This window comes from Cimex lectularius, unplaced genomic scaffold, assembly GCF_000648675.2.
Source record: "Cimex lectularius strain Harlan isolate CLEC.00 unplaced genomic scaffold, Clec_2.1 scaffold180, whole genome shotgun sequence".
Classification (NCBI taxonomy): Eukaryota; Metazoa; Arthropoda; class Insecta; order Hemiptera; family Cimicidae; genus Cimex; species Cimex lectularius.
In genome coordinates, this window is record NW_019394226.1 from 1,166,526 (window position 1) to 1,186,429 (window position 19,904).

Here is a 19,904-nt window from a genome sequence, read left to right on the forward strand (position 1 = left end):
CACTCTATTTCTTCTCCTATGCCTCTTACACATTTCATCCTACAATCTTCATTATTTCCTTCGTATATACAAACAAAAAATCGACAAATTTAATACTCGACTAACATTGACAAATACAGGATAGAGGGGGTGAAACGTTAATTTGAAAAATTCAACAGTTTCTATCTGATGAAAATTGATAAATACCTTGAGAAGAAATCCGAAACTGGGAACTCAAAAACGGAACGGCAACAGACGGGAGTTCACGATATACTGAGCCACTGAGGCTGTGCTTCCGTTCCAGCGGTTCCAGGCAGCCCCCCCTTTTGAAACGTTGTGCCAGCCCGGTTCATCCAAGGCGAGAAAATGCACCGGTCTTCTTCTTTTTTCGCTGGATCAGCGTTCGAGTCGACGGTTTCTCGATTTTTTTCTGGCTATTTGGATGCTCAATTTTAAAATTCAGTCATTACCGGTCAGAGAAAATCCAATTTTTTCAATAATAAGACCTATGTTTAAAAATCCAAAATAGGGTAAAAGAGTCTCCCTAGGAAAACAAAAATTTGTATCTTTTGTCCGAAATACATACATACAGCGCTGCGTGAGTTTTGAGCTAGAACAGTGGTTCCTAACCTTTTCCCTCTTATTTTTTAAGTTTTAAGCCAGTGTTTCCCAACCTTTTTTTATGTCATGTCCCATTTAGATTTTTGCAAGTCTCTTTTGCCCCACGCTTCAACCCCAACATCGTGAGATGCGGTCTGGTGTGACGTAGGTTTTAGAAAAACCTTTTTTTTTATCGTGTTTCGATCTTTATTGAGATCATCTACTGGGCTCAAAGTGTTTGTTTTCTTTGTAGATGTGTCATTCTTCTGTGTCGTTTGGGGCATTATCAACACGACAGACAAGAGGTCATCTTCAGGGCCTGGGATTTATAAACATTGTTTAAATTTTACAAATACATGTTGGATGTGAAAAGAATGAATTTATACAATACTACAAATTTTAGACTCAATCAAAGTATTTGAACTCATTCAAAGTGTGTGTTTTCTGTGTAGATGTGTCATTACTGTGTGTCGTTTGAGAATGCCAGTGAGATATTGATGTTTTATGTTTATATATGTTGGATTTTGAAGGGGTGGGGTGGGAAGTCGGGATGGAAAGTCATATTTATATGAGGAGTGGGGAAGAATGGCTTAATATAGTTCCAAAACAATTCACACACTTTTTTCCAAAATTAAAGATCCCACACCAGTAAATAATAAATCTGATGTAATTTACAAAATCAATTGTTTAAACTGTCCGGCAACTTACATCGAAATTACATCCCAATATCTGAATAAGAGAGTAAAGCAACATATCTATGATTGCAAAGAACCCAAGCAAATCCTACAGCACTGGCTACCCACTATTTTGAACACAAACACAATTTCGATTTCAACAATCGAAAAATATTACACACAGGACAAAACAGAACATAAACGTAACCTTTTAGAAATGGTTTACATCAACAGAGATAAACACAGCATCAATTACAGAACGGAAACATGTAAACTCAGTCGCAGCTACGCTAATATCAATAATCAAATTCCATATCGATAACATACATATATCATCATCACATAAAACATATAACATGACATATAAAACAATCATTACATTAAATTATATAAAATATGCATTGCATATTTTAACGTATTAATCCTGCATATTATTGTATAAATCAGGGCTTTCAACTGCATATGTTATGGCATATTTTGGCACAGCATAAAAATCCGGTTTCTGATTTATGTTTCTAATGAATATTGATAGTAGGATAAGAGCTTGTTTTATGTATAATTACCTGCAATATTTTTGAATAAGGATTATCAGTATATAAATTAATTTATAAATATCTCTGAAACTATTGAAATTTCTTTAAAAAAAAGTATAGAATATTTTTTGTTGCATATTAGATGAACAATCATCTCCTTGGGCTTCGCGCGTAGTTTGTGAATCTGTGTATCGTGCATAGGATGGAATCATCAATTTAATTCGGAAACGATTAACTTTAGCAAAAAATGGTCTTATACAAAGCCCAAGTTAATTTTTGCTAAGAATCGCGTGGTGGTAACAGTTTTAACATAATTTTCTCATCTAGCTGGGAAATGTGTTTGTTATTTTAAATGAGAATCCCATATTTTTATTGTACAATTCGATTTTAAAGCTTATTTTACGATACTTTTACTCAAAAGGACAATTTTGATGCGATCGACCATTTCTGATTTATGCCCGGCGGATTCCAGGCTAGATGAGGAAGTTATGTTAAATCTGTTACAACACGCGATTCCTAGCCAAAATAACCTTTGGGTTTGTATAGTGCAATTTTTTTGCTAAAACTAATCGTTTTCGAATTAAATGGGTCGACTATAGAAGTTGATACATTCTGTATATAAATTATTTAATTCTGTTATGCAGAAGTTGCATGACTTTCACGTAAATAATCCTTGATTTATTCCTATAACTTATTGATTTTAACTCTGAATTACAAATGTCAGCGGGTTTATCTCTTATTTTTCCAGAAAAATGCAACCTTTCTCTATATGCTGTAGACAAAAGTGTCAACCTCGCTTGGCCTATTCTTAATCGGGTGAGGATGACCATTCTTTTACGAATCGGGTCCTCCGAGGGCCACGTACCGACAGTGCTCTTGATACATTAACAGCTACGTAAAAACAAAGAAACAAAGTAAAAAAGCCAATGTAACAGTCATAGACGTTTAGTTGAAGGCCATAAAGCCCAGCTGTCTTTCGGACTTCAATTTAAAAAAGTCATGATGCATCTTGTGATGTGATAATTATATTGTTAACAAATTTTTTATTATTATTATCAGACCATCTACTATTATTATGACCTGATCTAAAATTATTCTTGGAGCGAATATTGTAAGAATGGATTCTAAATTGTCATCTTGCAAGATGTATTTTTGATCAAAACAAATGCTGATTTGCTTCTTTATTTCTTTGACCTTGCAATACCAAGGTAATATACCAGCAACCGGATCTCAATTATAAGCGTTATAAATTCAACATTTTTTTAAACTAAAACCTAAAATTGGACAGAGGTCGATTCGTATTTTTTTGGAAGCACGACTAGTTGTTTTAAAGTTAATCTTTGTGTCTAGTTATCCAAAAGGAGATCTGATACCCCCCCCCCCCCGGAAGCGTGTCAATTGACGGGTTCAATTCTCACAAGGGTGAGACGTTCAAAGGGCTACACCATAAATCCAAATAAACAGCCGATTAATCGGGCCCCGGGCACAATGGAAAATTGAGAGGATGGGTCGGAAGTGACTTCATTACTCTTCCTTTCGTCCCGTCCGACAATCTCCACCGTTGAGATATTCGTTATTACCCACGGCTATTAACTTGTCACGACCCTACCTAGTTTATCTGGCCAGTCAGAAAAACACAGGGACCGATTGATAGACGTTAGACCTGCTTAATAACGAAGTTAAGATTTATTTAAATGCATAAAAATCTTATAAGTACAAACCGGAAACGATCAACTAACAAAATACCACCCATTGTTTTAGATTTGGATTTTATATAAGCTCAAATCTGCACCACATGTACAGAGTTGAGCTGTCACTTCCCGCAGTCAACCGACAATTCCAAGTTTTTAAAATATACAATAAATTATTGGTAGGCCTCGAGAATCACCCACTCAAACCATTTATAGGTACATCCATCGAGGTTGGTGCTATCAATAGCTTAGGTCATTTCGACAACAAGAAATCCGACAATCACGGTCCGATGACAACCACAGCACGGTTGCGCAACGGGCGAGTGTGACCATTCAGTATCCAAGAAGAATATTTTCAAACTCACCGGTGGAACAAAATGCCGGTCACTGCACTGTGACGTTACTGACGTGTGTCAATCGACCTTTATACGTCCATCCATGGAGGTTGTGCTCCAGAAGCTATCAACAGCTTAGGTCATTTTAGCCCAACGCAATCAGTTGTTAAATCCATTCTCACTCTCACCCACCATCAAATACATAATACTTGCTTATTTAATTTACTCAGTCAGGGAAGTGGACTACTCGATGGTATTCCTCCATCACCGGTTACACCTATTATATAACCAATGTAATTGAGGGTCGGTGGAATGCTCAATATTCCTCCATCTGCACTCTCACATGCCAACAAATACATTCGCTTCTCAACATGCTAGTGACAAAATTATTAGTACATACAATAAAATATCCCGTTTCCTCCAAAAATCGGACGAAGGGCCCCAGATTATCGTTCAAGCACGATCCTCATATTCTTAAGCATATTCCTATAATATTCCTAAGCATTCGCATTCGCGCTCTGAAGTAACTGTACCTCTTCAATTAGGTGGGAACCATCGAGCAACCTTTCTCTATACGTTGGAGACAGCGTTCTTTGTCCCAAAGGTAAGTCAACTTCGCATGGCCTATTTTTAATCGGGTGAAGATGACCATTCTACTACGAATCCTCCGCGGGCCACCTACTGACAGTGCTTTTGATACGTTAACAAATGATAACAGCTACTAAATCAGCATCTAACGCATGCAGTTCCTAGATCCAACCCCATTCACACTCTCACTCATTCTTAAATACATTCTTTCCTATTTACATGGTGGAGCAATAAATATTCCACTATCAGCCCTCTTACACTCACAATTACGCCAATAAGAACAATCACTCTCAACACAATGACTACTAGCAGTACTATAAATAATAAAATCCTGTTTCCTCCAAAAAAAGGAACAGAGGACCCAGATACGCGCTGGTGGATTCTCAGCGGGTGGCATTTCTACACGCTCTCTGTATAGAGCCAAGGAGTTGTACCTTTCAATTAGGTGGGCCACATCGAGCATCTTTGCAAGACAGACACATAACATCTTGGCCAAAGATGTGTCAACCTCACGTTAATCGGGTTAGGATGACGGTTCTACGCGTCTGATCCCCGAGGGCCACCCATCGAAAGTGCTCCTTGATACGTGAGAGCTTCTCTGCAAATCGACGCTGCCTCTATTTTTTTCTTAAATTTCATAATATATAATTACTATTTGGACAGATTATTGGCCGTGTACAGACAATTTACAAAAAAGACAAAAACACAATCAACCCCTGGGGGAGGGAAGCAAGCAAGATACTTTTCGGTTGTTTATTTGGTGATTAGCAGTATCCAAGATTAATTTCTCACGCTTTATACATTAAAAGTACATGACCTTGGAGAGGCGCGGTTTAGAAAAAAAATTATAAACGGGAAGAAGAGAAAAGACATTGAAGAATATTAAGAAACGTTTTTCTTGTTGCCTCGTAGAAAACAAATATATCATATACTAGTCAAACCCCTATGTATGTTTTTATTTGAACTACAACACATTTCCTACTACTTTTTCGAAGAGTTTACTAAGTCTTCTTTTCTGTTTTTCATCCTGAACCTGATCCGGCATCTCGGACACACCCCCCGACTAGATTTTATTGGCCTTATCACCGAATTAAAAAAAAAATTTAAATCAAATTGTTCATTTTTAAACTCTTCCAAAATCGGATAGTGATTGATGATACAACCACAGAGAAAAGTGGATTTAGAATGAGGTAACTCAAGGGTGTAACTACGATTGTGATTCTTCAATTAGGCGGCAGGTGCCCTATTGTGATACATTAGACAATGTCGAAACTATTTGAAGATCGTTAACCCTGAGGGCTATGACTTCCGACTCGGTAAACGTCTCGTGATGGTCACGCATCCCTTCTTTCCAAATGATCCAAATGGGACAAACTTTGACACAAAAATCACCGTGACATAAACAAACAAAAATAAACATGACACTTCGGCCTTCGATATAATTGTGGGTTTACAGCGACGCATCTGATAAACAAAATCTTGAAAAATTGTTGATAATTTTTTTCACGGTGTATTATTCACAAAGAATAAATAGAAATGAATGCATGGGGGGGGCTCTTTAACATTAAAGATTTAGTCTGAAACTATTTCTGTACTTAGATGATTTTTCTTGTATTCTTGAATTTTCTGAAAGTACAAAAAGACTTTTTTATTGTTGCCTCATATTTATTTGTACTGTAATGAAAATAATTATACCCGGAAAATTTGCCGAGAGGTAGAACAGGTGGATTTAATAAAGTTGAGACGGATAAGCCGGATAAGAACGGGATAGACGGAAAACGATATGGTTGAAGGTTGAAGTCTCGTCGGTTGTTGCGAGTCGAAGAACGCCTGGCATTGGCCGTTGCGATTCGAGAAAGTTATGCAACAGAACTTCTAAGACCCACGCTGACCCCTTCTGGCCTATTCTTAGCCCAAAGATTACCCAAAGTCGTAAACCCGTTGCCCGGTACATCCCGAGCTGTTAACCCTCTACAATAACCATCGCGATTTGTTATTTCACAGGCTTGATTGTACAATAAATTCATGACTGACGAGTAATAAAAAGAACGTTTTTTATTGACAGGACCTACAATGTTGAATTTACAAACTGACAATCAGTGGAAAAGGGCAAACTTTGAACATTTATCTCGTTCATCTTCTTCCAAGGTGAAGAAAGAATAAAATTTCCAAGTGCGACTCTCCATAAAATATTTGATGATTACATAAAACGGAATTTCACCCTTAATTGCAAGAATTCCCCAGTCTTCAAACATCAAATAATACATAATAATTATAAACATCATTATTCTTGGTGGATTAATATGAAAGGAGAGAAAATTCCTGTCAAAATCAAGCAAATTTAAATTACCAAAAAGGCAAGAGGGCAACGCCCATCGGCTGAGAACAGCACCGTCTGCTGATACACTGACGGATCTAAAATGCTCAAAAATGAATACGGATATTGCCAATTTTGTAATACATTACTTTCCCCAGCATTTTTATTTTATTTTCATGATAAACTACATTAACATTTATTACAAATTATTATGTTTTTACTGAAGGAAAATTTAATTAATATATTTTGAAAAATAACAAAATAAAAGGCAATAAGCTAAAACCTCCACCTGTTAGGCATACTGTTAATAAGATTGTCACTAAGTTCTCGAGACACAGGCTTGGAAGCATTTTCTTCTGCTTAACAATGAATAGGGTTATTGCAATTTTGTAGTACTTAAATTACTTTAGATCGTAATTTACTTTCAGTATGAAGTACAGGTTAAGCATGAGTACACCGACTCGCAGACCGGACCATAACCAACCTCGTCTAACTAAGGCTAACTAAGTCGGCCAGGGTAGGTTAATTAAAAGGTTTGTACATAAAACTAACAAAATTAACTACTGCTCAAAAATGAATAGGGTTATTGCCAATTTTGTAGTAGTTACTGTCAGTATGAGGTACAGGTTAAGCATGAGTACACCGACTCGCAGACCGGACCATAACCAACCTCGTCTAACTAAGGCTAACTAAGTCGGCCAGGGTAGGTTAATTAAAAGGTTTGTACATAAAACTAACAAAATTAACTACTGCTCAAAAATGAATAGGGTTATTGCCAATTTTGTAGTAGTTACTGTCAGTATGAGGTACAGGTTCAGCATGAGTACACCGACTTGCAGACCGGATCATAATCATCTTTAACTAAGTCGCCCAGGCTAGATTACTAAAAAGGTATGTAATAAAACTAACAAACTAAACTACTTTTCAAAATGAATACAGTTATTGCCAATTTGTAGTATTTCCTTTCGCTTACAGTTTTATTACAAATTGAATTAAAAACTATTATGTTTTTATTAAAGCAAAATTGAAATTTGAAAAAAAAGAGATTTTAGTTCCATAATTTTGTTTGTTGGACACAATAATTTTTTTAACTAATTAATACAGTGTATATTGTCCTCTGTCAGCTAAAACCTCTGAGCACCTATTAGGCTTACTGTTAATAAGGTTGTCACTAATTTCATAAACGTTGTTGCAGGTCAACTGGCTGCGGACGGTGATCGAAAAGCCTTCTCTGCAACGCAACCCACATGTACTCCAACGGGATTGAGTTTTGGAGACAATGTGGGAAGGAGCAGATAAGAAATTTCCAGGTATTCTAAACATCGAGGAACAACTCTCCCTCTAAGAGGTCTAGCATTGTCATCCAGAAATCGAAAATCCTTGCCAATGAAATAACAGATTTGAGGGATATCTTCCTCGATAGTTTCTTGGACATAACGACTGCGGTGAGGTTGTCTTCAATAATATGGAATCCATTTCGTCCTCCAGTGTAAATCCCAGCCCAGACGTTACACAAGTCATTTGCAGCCCATATTATTCATTTCAAAACGAGAATGAACTAAAAAAAAACCATTGACATTTTATTTAAAAAATGTTCAATAAGCCATGTCCATTCAATATTTGACAGATGGCAGGTTGAATAAATGATAGATATAATTTGAAAAAGAGAAAATAAATTTTAGTCGCCGCTGTTTCTATTTGCGAAGGACGAACGTTGAAATCTATGTCGCCGTGCACGCAGATGCCGAGCTGATTGACAAGGTTCCTCGTTGCGCAAGGGTTTCTCGAAAGATTCCTTTCTTACCTTTGTCATCACGCAGTAAAAAGCTCTTTTGACAAGTTCCGATATGAAAGAAAGCGTGTAAAACAAATCCCGGGTACGATTGACACCACATCGTCGGATTAAGAAGGTCGAGTTTGACGAGATAAGCTCGAAAGTCGTCAATAGGCCAATTATCTCAAACCTCATTCGGCGCGGCTTTGACCGACGATATGTATCAGTTTATCCCTAATAATTTCATTATCTTTATGTACTATGACCTAAATTCTTTGTTAAGGTTCCCTTTATTCGGGAATGGTTGTTGTGTCCAGTCAACGTTCCTTTATAGATTTGTTTAATTGTACGATTTCAATTAAGCGGCCCTTACACATTCAATAATATTGACAATACAGTATGGTATTGGCAATAGTAGTCATCATGTAAGATGAAAAAATGAGTATTGACGGTCGATGTTGAAGCGATATTGATAAAATCTATAGCGGCCATTACACGATCGATATTATTGACAATATCAGTACTGTCAATACAGTCGTTTACTCCATGAGGGTACCACCGTCATAACCTACACGGACAATATTGTTGTCAATAATTGTATCAATAAATGTGCCAGTACGTTTGTTTCCACCATTCGGACAGGTGAAATTGTGTCTTTGCAAGTGAATTTTCGTGGCGTCCTGTGTTTTGAAAACTTGAACAATCGAAAAAACGTTTTGTAGCTATAAATATAGCTTTCGGAAGTATTCGTCGAGTTCAGAGAAATCGGTGGATGAAAGAGTGGTTGAAGAAACATGAAGAATATTCTCATATGAGGCTGCTGAGGGAAATCAGATGGTGGAATCATTCTTGAGAAGGCAAACACAAACATGAGGGAATGCATCCCTGTTGAGAGATCAGCCTTAACCCTGAGGTACTTAGCTTCAGAAAGAAATTTTGAAAATTTGAAGTTCTCTGTCATCGTGTCCGGCAACTATCAGGAAAGTTATAATTGAAACGTGTGAAACTCAAATTGCTCAAAAAAAGTCCGAAGGGCTTCGTCGTCCGGGCGTTCAGTCCCTCGTCGCAACATTATTTCTACCACCTGACTCGTTTACAGTTTCAAAGTCTTCAGACATTGTCTCAAGGCCAATCAAATACTCCGCACAAAGATCACTTCCTTTCCTACAAAAACGCGTCAATAACTGAGTAAACCGTAGACGCTCAATAATATTGACAATATTATATTTTATAATCCAATTTTATATATTGACGCCTCGAGATCAAAAAATATGGATTTCATCAATATCGACCGTCAATACTCTTTTTTCTCGACCTTACATGATCAATATTATTGTCAATATCATACTAGTATTGTCAATATTATTGATCGTGTAAGGGCCGCTGCCCTACGGACCTTTATTGAGCAATTTGAGTTTCACACGTTTCAATTGTAGATTCGCGATAGTTGCCGACGACATGGTGACTGAGAACTTCAAATCTTCAAAGTTTCTTCCAGGGTTAAGTCCAATCTCTCATTAACAGGGATGCATTCCCTCATGTTTGTGTTCTGCCTTCCCAAGAGTGATTCCACCATCTGATTTCCCTCAGCAGCCTCATATGAAAATATTCTTCATGATTCTTCAACCACTCTTTCATCCATCGCTGAACTCGACGAAGCCGTAATTATGGCCACACAACATTTTTTGTGCGATACTCCATTTTTTTCAAAACACAGGACGCCACGAAAATTCACTTGTCCGGATGGTGGAAACAAACGTACTGAGCACATTTATTGATACAATTATTGAAAATAGTATTGACCGTGGAGGGTAGACAATATTAACGGTGGTTTTCAAGGAGTAAACGACTGTATTGACAATACTGATATTGCCAATAATATCGATCCTGTAGGGGCCGCTTAAGTCTTCTTCCTTACGTCGTTAAGGATAAACTCCTTAAAGGCACATGATAGGAGTGACATGTTACATTAAAACATTACTAATAACATTGGTCAATAAAATACAGGATGGGAGGTTTATCAATACATTAAAAAATCAGGAAAACACGAACATGTAACAGGAAGAGAAATATTGAAATTTTATTGATTCAAGTTAACTAAAATTGTATTTGGTTTTAGTTCCGATGATAGAGGGACGGAATCTGAATGAGGCGGACACTTAGACTGTTGGGATGGAATTTTGTTTTTAATAGAAGTAATTTTTGTATACTAAGATATATATCTGGACAAGTTCCAGAATGGGCCTGGAGTCACACCTCCACGGGTTACAGAGAGAGATCCTTTTGAGTATTTATAGAAACGTGGGACGGGATCGCCAAGCCAGTCCAAAACTTGATAAAACCGGGAAACAAAATATTTCTGCACCTTGAAATACTATTAAAAAATATATATCTGTCCATACATAAAAAAAAGTGGCAATGGAAAGTCATAAGGGCTAAGGTGATTTTAAAATTTGTATTGAGTATGTACATATTACATAATACACAATTTAAATGATTCTTTAGCCAGAAATAAAGTTGCTATTGTTTCTTCAGAAACTATTTCTCACAGTTATCCTAGATGTACTTCTTTTCCCTTATCTGCATTATTTTCCATACAGTAAAACCAAATTTCCAGCCTATTTCGAAACTTTATGAACGTTTTAAATATATTAATCTTTATATAAGGTATGGGTTGAAATGAAAAAGTTAATGTCGCGAGCGGGATTCGAACCCACGACCTTCGGCTCAATACTTCTCTACTCTAACCAACCACTTGAGCTATTGTGACTTCGATCCACTCGGACACCAACTTCCCATCTCAATCTACCTTTCGAATTTTCCCTCCTTTTTGCCATTTTTCAGAGCTTTAGTCAATCAGACGACGAAATATACTGGATTTAATAAGTAAAACAAAATATATATTCACTAAAGCTTTCCGTGGCCATTTCATTTGTCGCCGAGAATCGTATCCTGATTACACGACATTTTAAAAATGGCAAAAAGGAGGGAAAATTCGAAAGTAGGTTGAGATGGGAAGTTGGTGTCCGAGTGGATCGAAGTCACGATAAGTGGTAGAGCAGTGGCGTATTTAGCCGAAGGTCGTAGGTTCGAATCCCTCTCGTGACACTAAGTTTTTCATTTCAACCAATAATTTACATAAAGATTAATTAATTGAAAGAAGTTATTTGGTCAATCGGACCACGAAATATAATGGTTTTAAATATATTTTATACCTAATAATCGTAATCAAACAAGCTCTTTTTTTATTTCTTTGTTTATATTTGTATCTTTATATAAAAAAAGAAGGCCCACCAGCTGAGCCGATAAATCGTCCTTAATGATTAAGAATAAGTCATACGAGACAGACACCGGGACACCTGCTCCTGAGCCAAAGCCAGTGCAGGTGACCTATGCAATTAAAGGTTGCTGGATGTGTCTCAAGTGACAGAAGCTTGACATGACTTAGCACTTTACAGAGAGCGTGTAGGCATGCCGCAAAATTTAAGAGTCGCTCTCGGGGACAGTTGCAATTTTCTGGGTCCGCTTTTTGGAGGTCGTGGGTTTTTTAATATAGATATGATTTATATGTTTTGTGGTGTGTGTGTGTTAAGGGTCGTTGATGAAAAATTTATAAAAATTTCCGTCTATCCTAATTTATATTAGGTAGTAGAGCTATTCCTTCGAGTTTCCATGTGCATTCCAGGTCGAGTGCTTGTAAGGTGTCGAGGAAGATATCGGATGAATGCTTTTTCAACTGAAGAGTGGTGGTGACGGGCTTAGCATACGGCAAAGTAGTAATGTCAGAAACTAAACAAGTGGAAACTTTTTGAAATTTGATTTTTTTCAGTCAAGAAAGTGTTTTTATAACCAACCGAAGCAGTGAAAGCAAAATGAGTTCCTTTCTAATTAAATTGGGACCTTCCAGATATTTGGTTGAGAAATTGGTGTTACACGTGGAATAACGTTATTGTCTATACAATTATCTGTCAACAAGCATAGTCAATATAAATTTACAGGATGTTCTTAGATTTCCATCGTAAAAGAGAAATCATTAGCATTTGAAAATCTGTCTTCTGAATAATACGACAATAAATTTAATGGTTCGCCCAAAATGATTTTTCACGTTCACCAGAAGAGTTTTTTGAAAATTGTGTTTAATTTAGAAGATCAAACCAAAATTATATGCCTTTTCTCCTTTTGTTTTTCAGCGTCGATGTTTTCCTGGTTGGAGGTTAACTCATGTGAAAACTTTTCTCGGGATATCGCTGTAGGTTTTTTCCGATTGTGTTGGCTCTCCGGCTCGATTTTTTATCCGCAGTCTGAAATTTAATAAATGAGATCGTTTTTACATTTTTTTCAAAAAGTTTAACACAAAAAATTACATTTGTTGGAGGCCCCGGTGTCATTTTTTCTATTTACAATTTCGGCCTTTTTTCTGGAGGCACGCGCTCTCTTCCACCGTCATCTTCTCAGGCTTAGTTTCTTCCTTTTATCAGTCTGCACTTACCCAGGGACTTTGTCGTTTTGTGCTTCTCTTTTGATCGGTATTGGAGCGTTTACGATGCGCCATTTCGGCCGTAATTTGCCTTTCATATTTCGGCTTTATTCCGTGATATTGTCACCTTATTGACTTAGATGGAGATCCATCTAGGCCTCTAGGGCATTTAGGCAAAACGCTTCTACTTAACTAGATTAAATGAAATTTTTTCTTTATCACCTTTAACGCTAAAGTTTTTTCTGTTTAATTTAATAACGTAAATACACTATGCTTTCACGAAGAGCAAACTGCCCTCTTCTCTCTTCGCTCTTGTTGATCCTGGTACGCCTGTCCGCGCTCCGTGAGTCGCATTCGGCATCTAGCTATTTTTCCAATTTGTTTTCGTCTTTAAATAGTGCAAAATTTTCTTTGTCTGGGAATCGCAATTCATTCCCTCTCATTCAATTCATTCTCGTGAGAGAACCTTAGATAGGTTATACTAAAAGAACCCTCACCAAAGTTGGCAGATTCTGTGCTACAATTAGAGAGGGATAAAGTCAGCGATGTGATAGAACTAAGAAACTTTTACGCGAGATGAGTACATTCAATGACCCCATGTATAGATTATGTACTGAGAAGTAAGAAACAGCCATATATATAACCTTCGAATGCGAAGCAACCCACTCAATAAAGACATAACTTGGGATACAAAGAAATCCCAGGGAGACGAATTGTTAGGACAGTCAGTACCTAGTACTACTTAAGAGAAGGAACGAATCGATTGCACTGAACTAAGGAACTAGGAAAGTACAAGCCAAAGGTTGTAGTGCTTTGGGAACAACCCCTCCGCATTTCATAGTGTCCAACGTTGTCATCACCATCAAACAATTAAAATTGTCATATATTTATGTTTATCCGAAACAAGTTATTCTTTTAAATCTATATCCATTTTAATAGCAACCCCAACAATAAATTATGTCATCATTAAGGTTAAGTAATAAATGATTTTATCGTTAATGTAACATCAGTTGAACTACCAATGTTGCGGAAAATGTGTTTCGTCTTCCTTTCTTTTTTTTGCTACCGGTTCAAGAAGGAAACGATTTGAGGCCGACTCTTCTCAAATGGTAGCCGAAGGACGTTAAACTTGTCCGATGCAGAAACTATCGATAAAATACCCGGAGTGTGCGCGGATGGTTTGATTTTTACTTTTTATCCTTATTTGTCGTCAAAGGAAGCCGCAGCGAAAGTAGTTTCAATTTAAGACTGTCTATTACGTCTAAACCTCTACGCTTTGCAGAACAGCGGGCGATCGAGGCTAGTTTTTTAAAATTTTATTTATTAATTATTATAGACACCCAAGGCCTTGAGGTACAGGATTTTGGTACTACTTGTCAGTAAGATGAATTAAGACCATTTTTCTACCCTCCCGTATGACACTTTTACTCTTTTCTGGTTTCTGTCAAAGTATTCTATGCAAATATTATGTGGAAGTTGCAGTTTTTTCGATGGTTTAATTCAATTTGCCAGAAAACATTTTGATTGTCTGTGCCAATATGTTTAGTTCGGTCAGTTTTAAAAATTATTCTGAGAAACGTTTCTTTCTTTGTTAACATTGCTTTTAAAACATCTGTTTTCAATTTTAACAGCATTTGTGATCGTGAGGCCTTGTCGGACGGCCTGCGAGTTGGTCGTGACGTCTGAAAAGACGAACATGGAAACACTTGACGACTGGAAGTGTATAAATCGACCGACATGAATGAATAGCGATTCACAGACATGATTTGCACTGTCTAAAAACTAAAATGAACCGTCGAACCGGTCGGAAACAAATTTGAAACGGCTAAATGCCGAATTCGAGGATGAACTGGAGCGAACAGGGAAGTGTTTGCTGTTCGTGAAAGTTCAGTGTATTTACATTATAATAAAGGAGAAAAAACTTTAGTGTTAAAGGTGATAGAGAAAAAATTTTATTTAATCTAGTAAAGTAGAAACATTTTGCCTAGATTAATCTCTTTCGAAGTCAATCAGGTGACAATATCACTGAATTGGAATAAAGACGAAATTTGAAAGTAAATTGTGGCCGAAATGCCACGTCGTAAACGCTCCAATGCCGATGAAAAGAGCAGCACAAAGCGAAAAAGTCCCTGGGTTTGTGCAGAGTGCCGAAAGAAAGAAAACAAGCCTGAGAACGGAGATGACGGCGAAAGGGAACGCATGCCTCCAGAAAAAAGGCCGAAATTGGAAATTGACAAAGTAACGCCGGAGCCTCCAGCAAATGTAATTGTTTTTGTGAAACTTGTTTCAAAAGATGTAAAAACGATCACATTTATTAAATTTCAGACTGCGGAAAAAAGCGAGCCGGAGAGCCAACTCAAGTCGGAAAAATCCGACAGCGATATCCCGAGGGAAAAGTTTTCAGATGAGTTCATCTCCAACCAGGAAAACTTATCGACGCTGAAAGACAAAAGGAGAAAAGGCAAATAATTTTGGTTTGATATTCTAAATTAAACACAGTTTTCAAAAACATTTCTGGTGAACTTGTACAATCGTGAACCATTACATTTATTGTAGCATAGGCAAAAGACAGATTTTCAAATGCAAATGATATCTCTATTACGATGGAAATCAAAGAATTTAAATTTATATTGACTATAATTATTGACAAATAATTTTAAGCTTCACTGAATAGAAAATAACGTTATTCCATGTTAACACCAATTTCTCAGCAAAATATCTCGAAGGACCCAATTTAAAAAGGAACTCATTTTGCTTTCATCGTTTCTGTCGGTGAATGAAAAAATAATCAAATTTCAAAAAGCTTCCATTTGTTTAGTTTCCGACATTACGATTTCAACATATGCTAAGACCATCACTACCATTCTTCAGTCGAAATACCATTGATCCGATATCTTCCTCGACATCTCACCAGCATTCCAACTGCTATGAAAATGGAAACTCGAAGGAATGCATCTCCTACCTATTACCTCATCCACAGACCTGATTGTCCAAGGTTCCTCATATAATCATAACGCACTATTCACTCTGGCGTTGTTCAAGGAGTTATCGCACGGCTCTCTTCTATCCCAACAATGGTCCTGTCACGACATCACTCCAACATCTTCACAACTTTGAAAAATGGCAAAAAGGAGGGAAAACTCATAAGGTGGGGTTGAGATAGAAGTTGATGTCCGAGTGAACCGAGGTCACGATAGCTCAAGTGGTAGAGCAGCGGCGTATCTAGCCGAAGATCGTGGGTTCGAATCCCGCTCGTGCCATTGACTTTTTTTCGTCTCAACTAAAATTCCTTAATTAATTGTAACATCTTCACAACCTTGAACCACAGCATTGCGCTCGATTGTGGTTAAATGCTACCTTAAACTGAAAAACCCATCCGCCAGTCTATATCAACTATATTCCTACTTCCACAACAAATCTAATTAGACTAATTAGAACACCTAGACATATCTCAGTTAATTAAACTGTAACCAAATGATTCGACTAAAACATATAGACTTATGACTAGAATTTAGAACAGCAAACAGCTTGAACCTTTGTCTCGATATAATAGGAAATATTATATTATATAATATTGGATTGTTTCATACGTAATGTCCGTCTCCACTTTGCAAGGTAAAGGTTGTTTAGTAAAATTACTATATAAAAACAAAATAATATTATTCGAAGTATTTACCGTCATTTTCTGCACATTTTTCCCGCGTTGGGAAGCGTGACCAACTTTTTTTTATGCCAGAACTGAAGAATTCTGAGCTTTGAAATGAAACAAAGTCTAAAAAATGCTTTTTGGACTTGAACATCATTTTCAACAATTTTTCCTTCCTACGAAGTTGTCTAAATTCTTAAACAGGTGAAAATGTGTTGGAGACAAGTCTGGAGAATAAGGTGGATGCTGAAGAACTTCGTAGCCAAGCTCTTTCAGCTTGTTTACAGCATGTTTTAAAACATGAGGCCTGGCGATGTCGTGGAGGAGTATAGGACCTTTCCGATTTATCAATGCAGATTGTTTTTTTGAATAATTTTTTATGCATTTCGTTCAATTTCCATGCAGTACGATGTATAAGTAATGGTCTCACCTCTAGGCAAAAAGGATTAGTGAATAATTCCAGCCATGGCCCATCATCTATTTCTTTGGGTGCAAATTTGGTTTTGGCATGTGTCCTGGTTTTTCGTCGATGTTTAACCACTACCCTGACCGACGCTGATTGTCATGTGCAATCCATTTTTCATCGCAAGTGATTACGCTTTCAAGAAAAGGCCCGTTTTTATGCATGGCGGGAAACGAAACGCATGTCTGTCACAAGGAGCTTTAACTCCTCTCGCTCAGTGAGCTCATGAGGGATCCAAAGATCAAGCTTTCTGATTTTACCTGTTCCTTAATTGTCTTGACAGGGTAGTTGCACTTGCATTTAGTTGTGCTGCGAGTCCTCTGACTGTTGGATAGTGGTTTTCTTTCACTTGAAACTTAAGGACATAGTTGTCTATTAAAGTTCGAGGGTCTTCCGCGGGGCTCTTTTTCCAATTCGGTATTCCCTTCCGAAAACTTAGCGAGCCGACGGCGATTGATCCGTTCCTTTATAGTCCCTTCCCCAAACGACTTACTGATGTTTCTTGCAGCCTCAGCCGTCTAATGGCCGAGTTTAAACCCGAAAAGGAATATTACACGAAAATCGCGTGTTTCTATGTTCTTATTTGGAGGTGTACTAAAAAGTGTGTAATAGATTGGGGAGTTCATCATTACATACAAAAGTGGAGGATTAATAACTGCTTAATTATAATATGTAAACAATTGGAAAAAATTTGGAAGTAAACGACAGAAAACAGCTATTTCCTCTTTGAATTTCTGAAACTATAACATCGGACATTTCATGTGAAACAGCCCAATATATTGGAATAATCACACTGACCTATGTCCTAGTACCTAGAGCTTGCCAAATCCCGATATTTTAAATCCCAAGCTAAAATCATCTAATCAATAAAAGGACCATGTTTAAATAGACGGAAATTAAAAATAAAACTTTGGTTTTCTCAATTTAAACAATTGCGGGGCAAATGTTCAGTTTGAGGTAGAGAGGAAGATTTTGAAAACGTCCCCAAGCTGTCTGTCTGCGGTAGGATAACAATCACTTGAAACCAAGCAGTAAACGCATTATTCCGATCTATCTTATCTTAAAAATTATCATCTTCACTGTTCACTGTTCATAACACTTCGAAAGTGCAAATAACACTTTATCTGTGCTTATTACCCAATAGATAAGGCTTTTCAAAATTTACAACCCAAGTTTGGAAAATTGCGCCAGATAGATTAAATCGCGGCAAAAACTTAATTTGATCAAACAAAAGCCTTAGATATTGGGTCAGACAAATACGCACAACGTCAACTCCTTTTGAATTCGTCGTGATGGAAATATTTATCTGCCAAAGGGCGAAACTTCTGTTTGCGCTCAATATCCGATCAGAACTGTGACACATTTCCATTCTTTGAGCTGACAATTTCAACTTGTCCATACATCAAACCCTAATCTAAACGTAATATTTGGTATTTTGATTGTATGATTAATTTACGGCTATTCTTTTGAGTATAGCTTACGAATTTTTAATAATAAAATTTCCTCGAGATCCTGCATTCACAATTAGAGTCCATTTTGTCTGTTTATTTATTTGTTTTTGAAAGGAAAGGCTGTTATTGTTATTTGTTTTTGAGTTGTTTGTTAATTATATTTGCATTATTTATACTTCATTTTTTTAATTTTTGTAAAAGCCCTAGCTGATGCGTCGCGTTGCGGACCACATATCCTCATCCCTTGGCGAAAACAATACTGCATGGGTGCTTTTCTTGACACAAGCGTGTAGCAATTTCTTGTACAAATTATGTCCCTATTCTTCGCTTCTTCCTACCAGAACGAGTCTTCTAAGTTCGCCAAGATCGGACTACTTCCCTCTGAGAGTGGGAGTGCAACAAGGCAGTGTGCTCGGACCAGTCGTGTACCTCATATTTACTTCAGATATCCAGACTGCATCCTTTGCTCTCGTAGCTTCCTTTCCCGACACAGCGATGCTTACTCCCTCCACTATCGCTTCGGAGGAGTTCCAGACCCTCCAGATTGCGAATAGCCGAATGGAGCAAATTTTGGCCCCTTAAGATAAATGGAGCAAAAGAACCCATTTACTTTTACCCTTCAAAACTAAACCCATCATAAAATATTCCAAAATGATAAACCAAAAACTGACTTGGGTTCTATCTCGACTTCGCCTAACCCGGAACTGACATATACTAACTACCAATCCTTTTTAAAAAGATGGTTCCTATTCACAGTAAGTTGTTTTGGAACGATCCGGATTTCGAGCCCTTCTGCTCATCATCAGGTTGAAGGATTTCTACAACCACGTCTCCCGACATGAATTGCAAAAGTGAACCCGCTGATACCTCCGCCAACGCGACGTTCCAATTAGCAGCTGGTTTTTTAATGGCGCTCAATTTGAACGTGTGAAACGCGGAAATTATAACACAAATAAATATTATAACAGTAAATACTGTAAGAAATTAATTATAAATTAGTGATTAAAGATAAAAGATAGCAAATTAGAATGATACCTTAATATTATTAAATTACTATAAAAATAATAACAATTAAAATAATTAATTTAATTATTTGGACGTTTAATATTATTTATGTACATATTTAAAATGGGAGGTAGATCAAAATCTGTTATATTTCTTAATGCATTTATCACCATGTTCAAGGTGCAAGGATTCCATTTTTTGGTCATTTTGATCACTTCTTGAGGGATAGCATTTTTAGAGAATGCGGTAAAGCCGAAAACGCCATCCAAGACTTTATTTTGAGTCGAAATAGAGATTTTTTTGTCAGCGGAATAAAAGCGCTTATTACACGTTGAATCAGATGTACAGATTGTGACGGAAATTATTTCGAA

General features: G+C 37.0%; 2 protein-coding genes across 4 annotated transcripts in view; one reads left to right on the forward strand and one right to left on the reverse strand.

The window, feature by feature from the left end:
• The window catches only part of LOC106668150 (FH2 domain-containing protein 1), a 206,152-nt gene that overhangs the window by 34,413 nt on the left and 151,835 nt on the right, over positions 1 to 19,904 (reverse strand). Inside the window, exons 1-2 of one of the 3 annotated variants that reach the window (XM_014396642.2) lie at positions 187 to 274; positions 2 to 58 (exon numbers count right to left, since the gene is read on the reverse strand). The exons of 1 other annotated variant lie outside the window; for it this stretch is intronic. In XM_014396642.2, the coding sequence (XP_014252128.1) occupies positions 2 to 33 (32 nt within the window). In that variant the 5' untranslated portion in view covers positions 34 to 58; positions 187 to 274. Of the gene's footprint in view, position 1; positions 59 to 186; positions 275 to 19,904 lie in introns of those variants that run through there. One more of the 3 variants, XM_024230342.1, reaches the window with a different exon arrangement.
• Positions 14,745 to 15,479, forward strand: LOC106668151. Its single transcript, XM_014396643.1, has 2 exons — positions 14,745 to 15,230; positions 15,294 to 15,479. Exons 1-2 carry the CDS (start codon positions 15,039 to 15,041, stop codon positions 15,435 to 15,437), a joined length of 336 nt encoding a protein of 111 aa, XP_014252129.1. The 5' UTR covers positions 14,745 to 15,038; the 3' UTR covers positions 15,438 to 15,479.

Bases quoted from the DNA above. Each gene is read 5' to 3' on its own strand.
- LOC106668151 (XM_014396643.1), top strand. From the start codon at position 15,039: ATGCCACGTCGTAAACGCTCCAATGCCGATGAAAAGAGCAGCACAAAG. The intron at 15,231-15,293 runs GTAATTGTTTTT...ATTAAATTTCAG, and splicing joins CGCCGGAGCCTCCAGCAAAT to ACTGCGGAAAAAAGCGAGCC.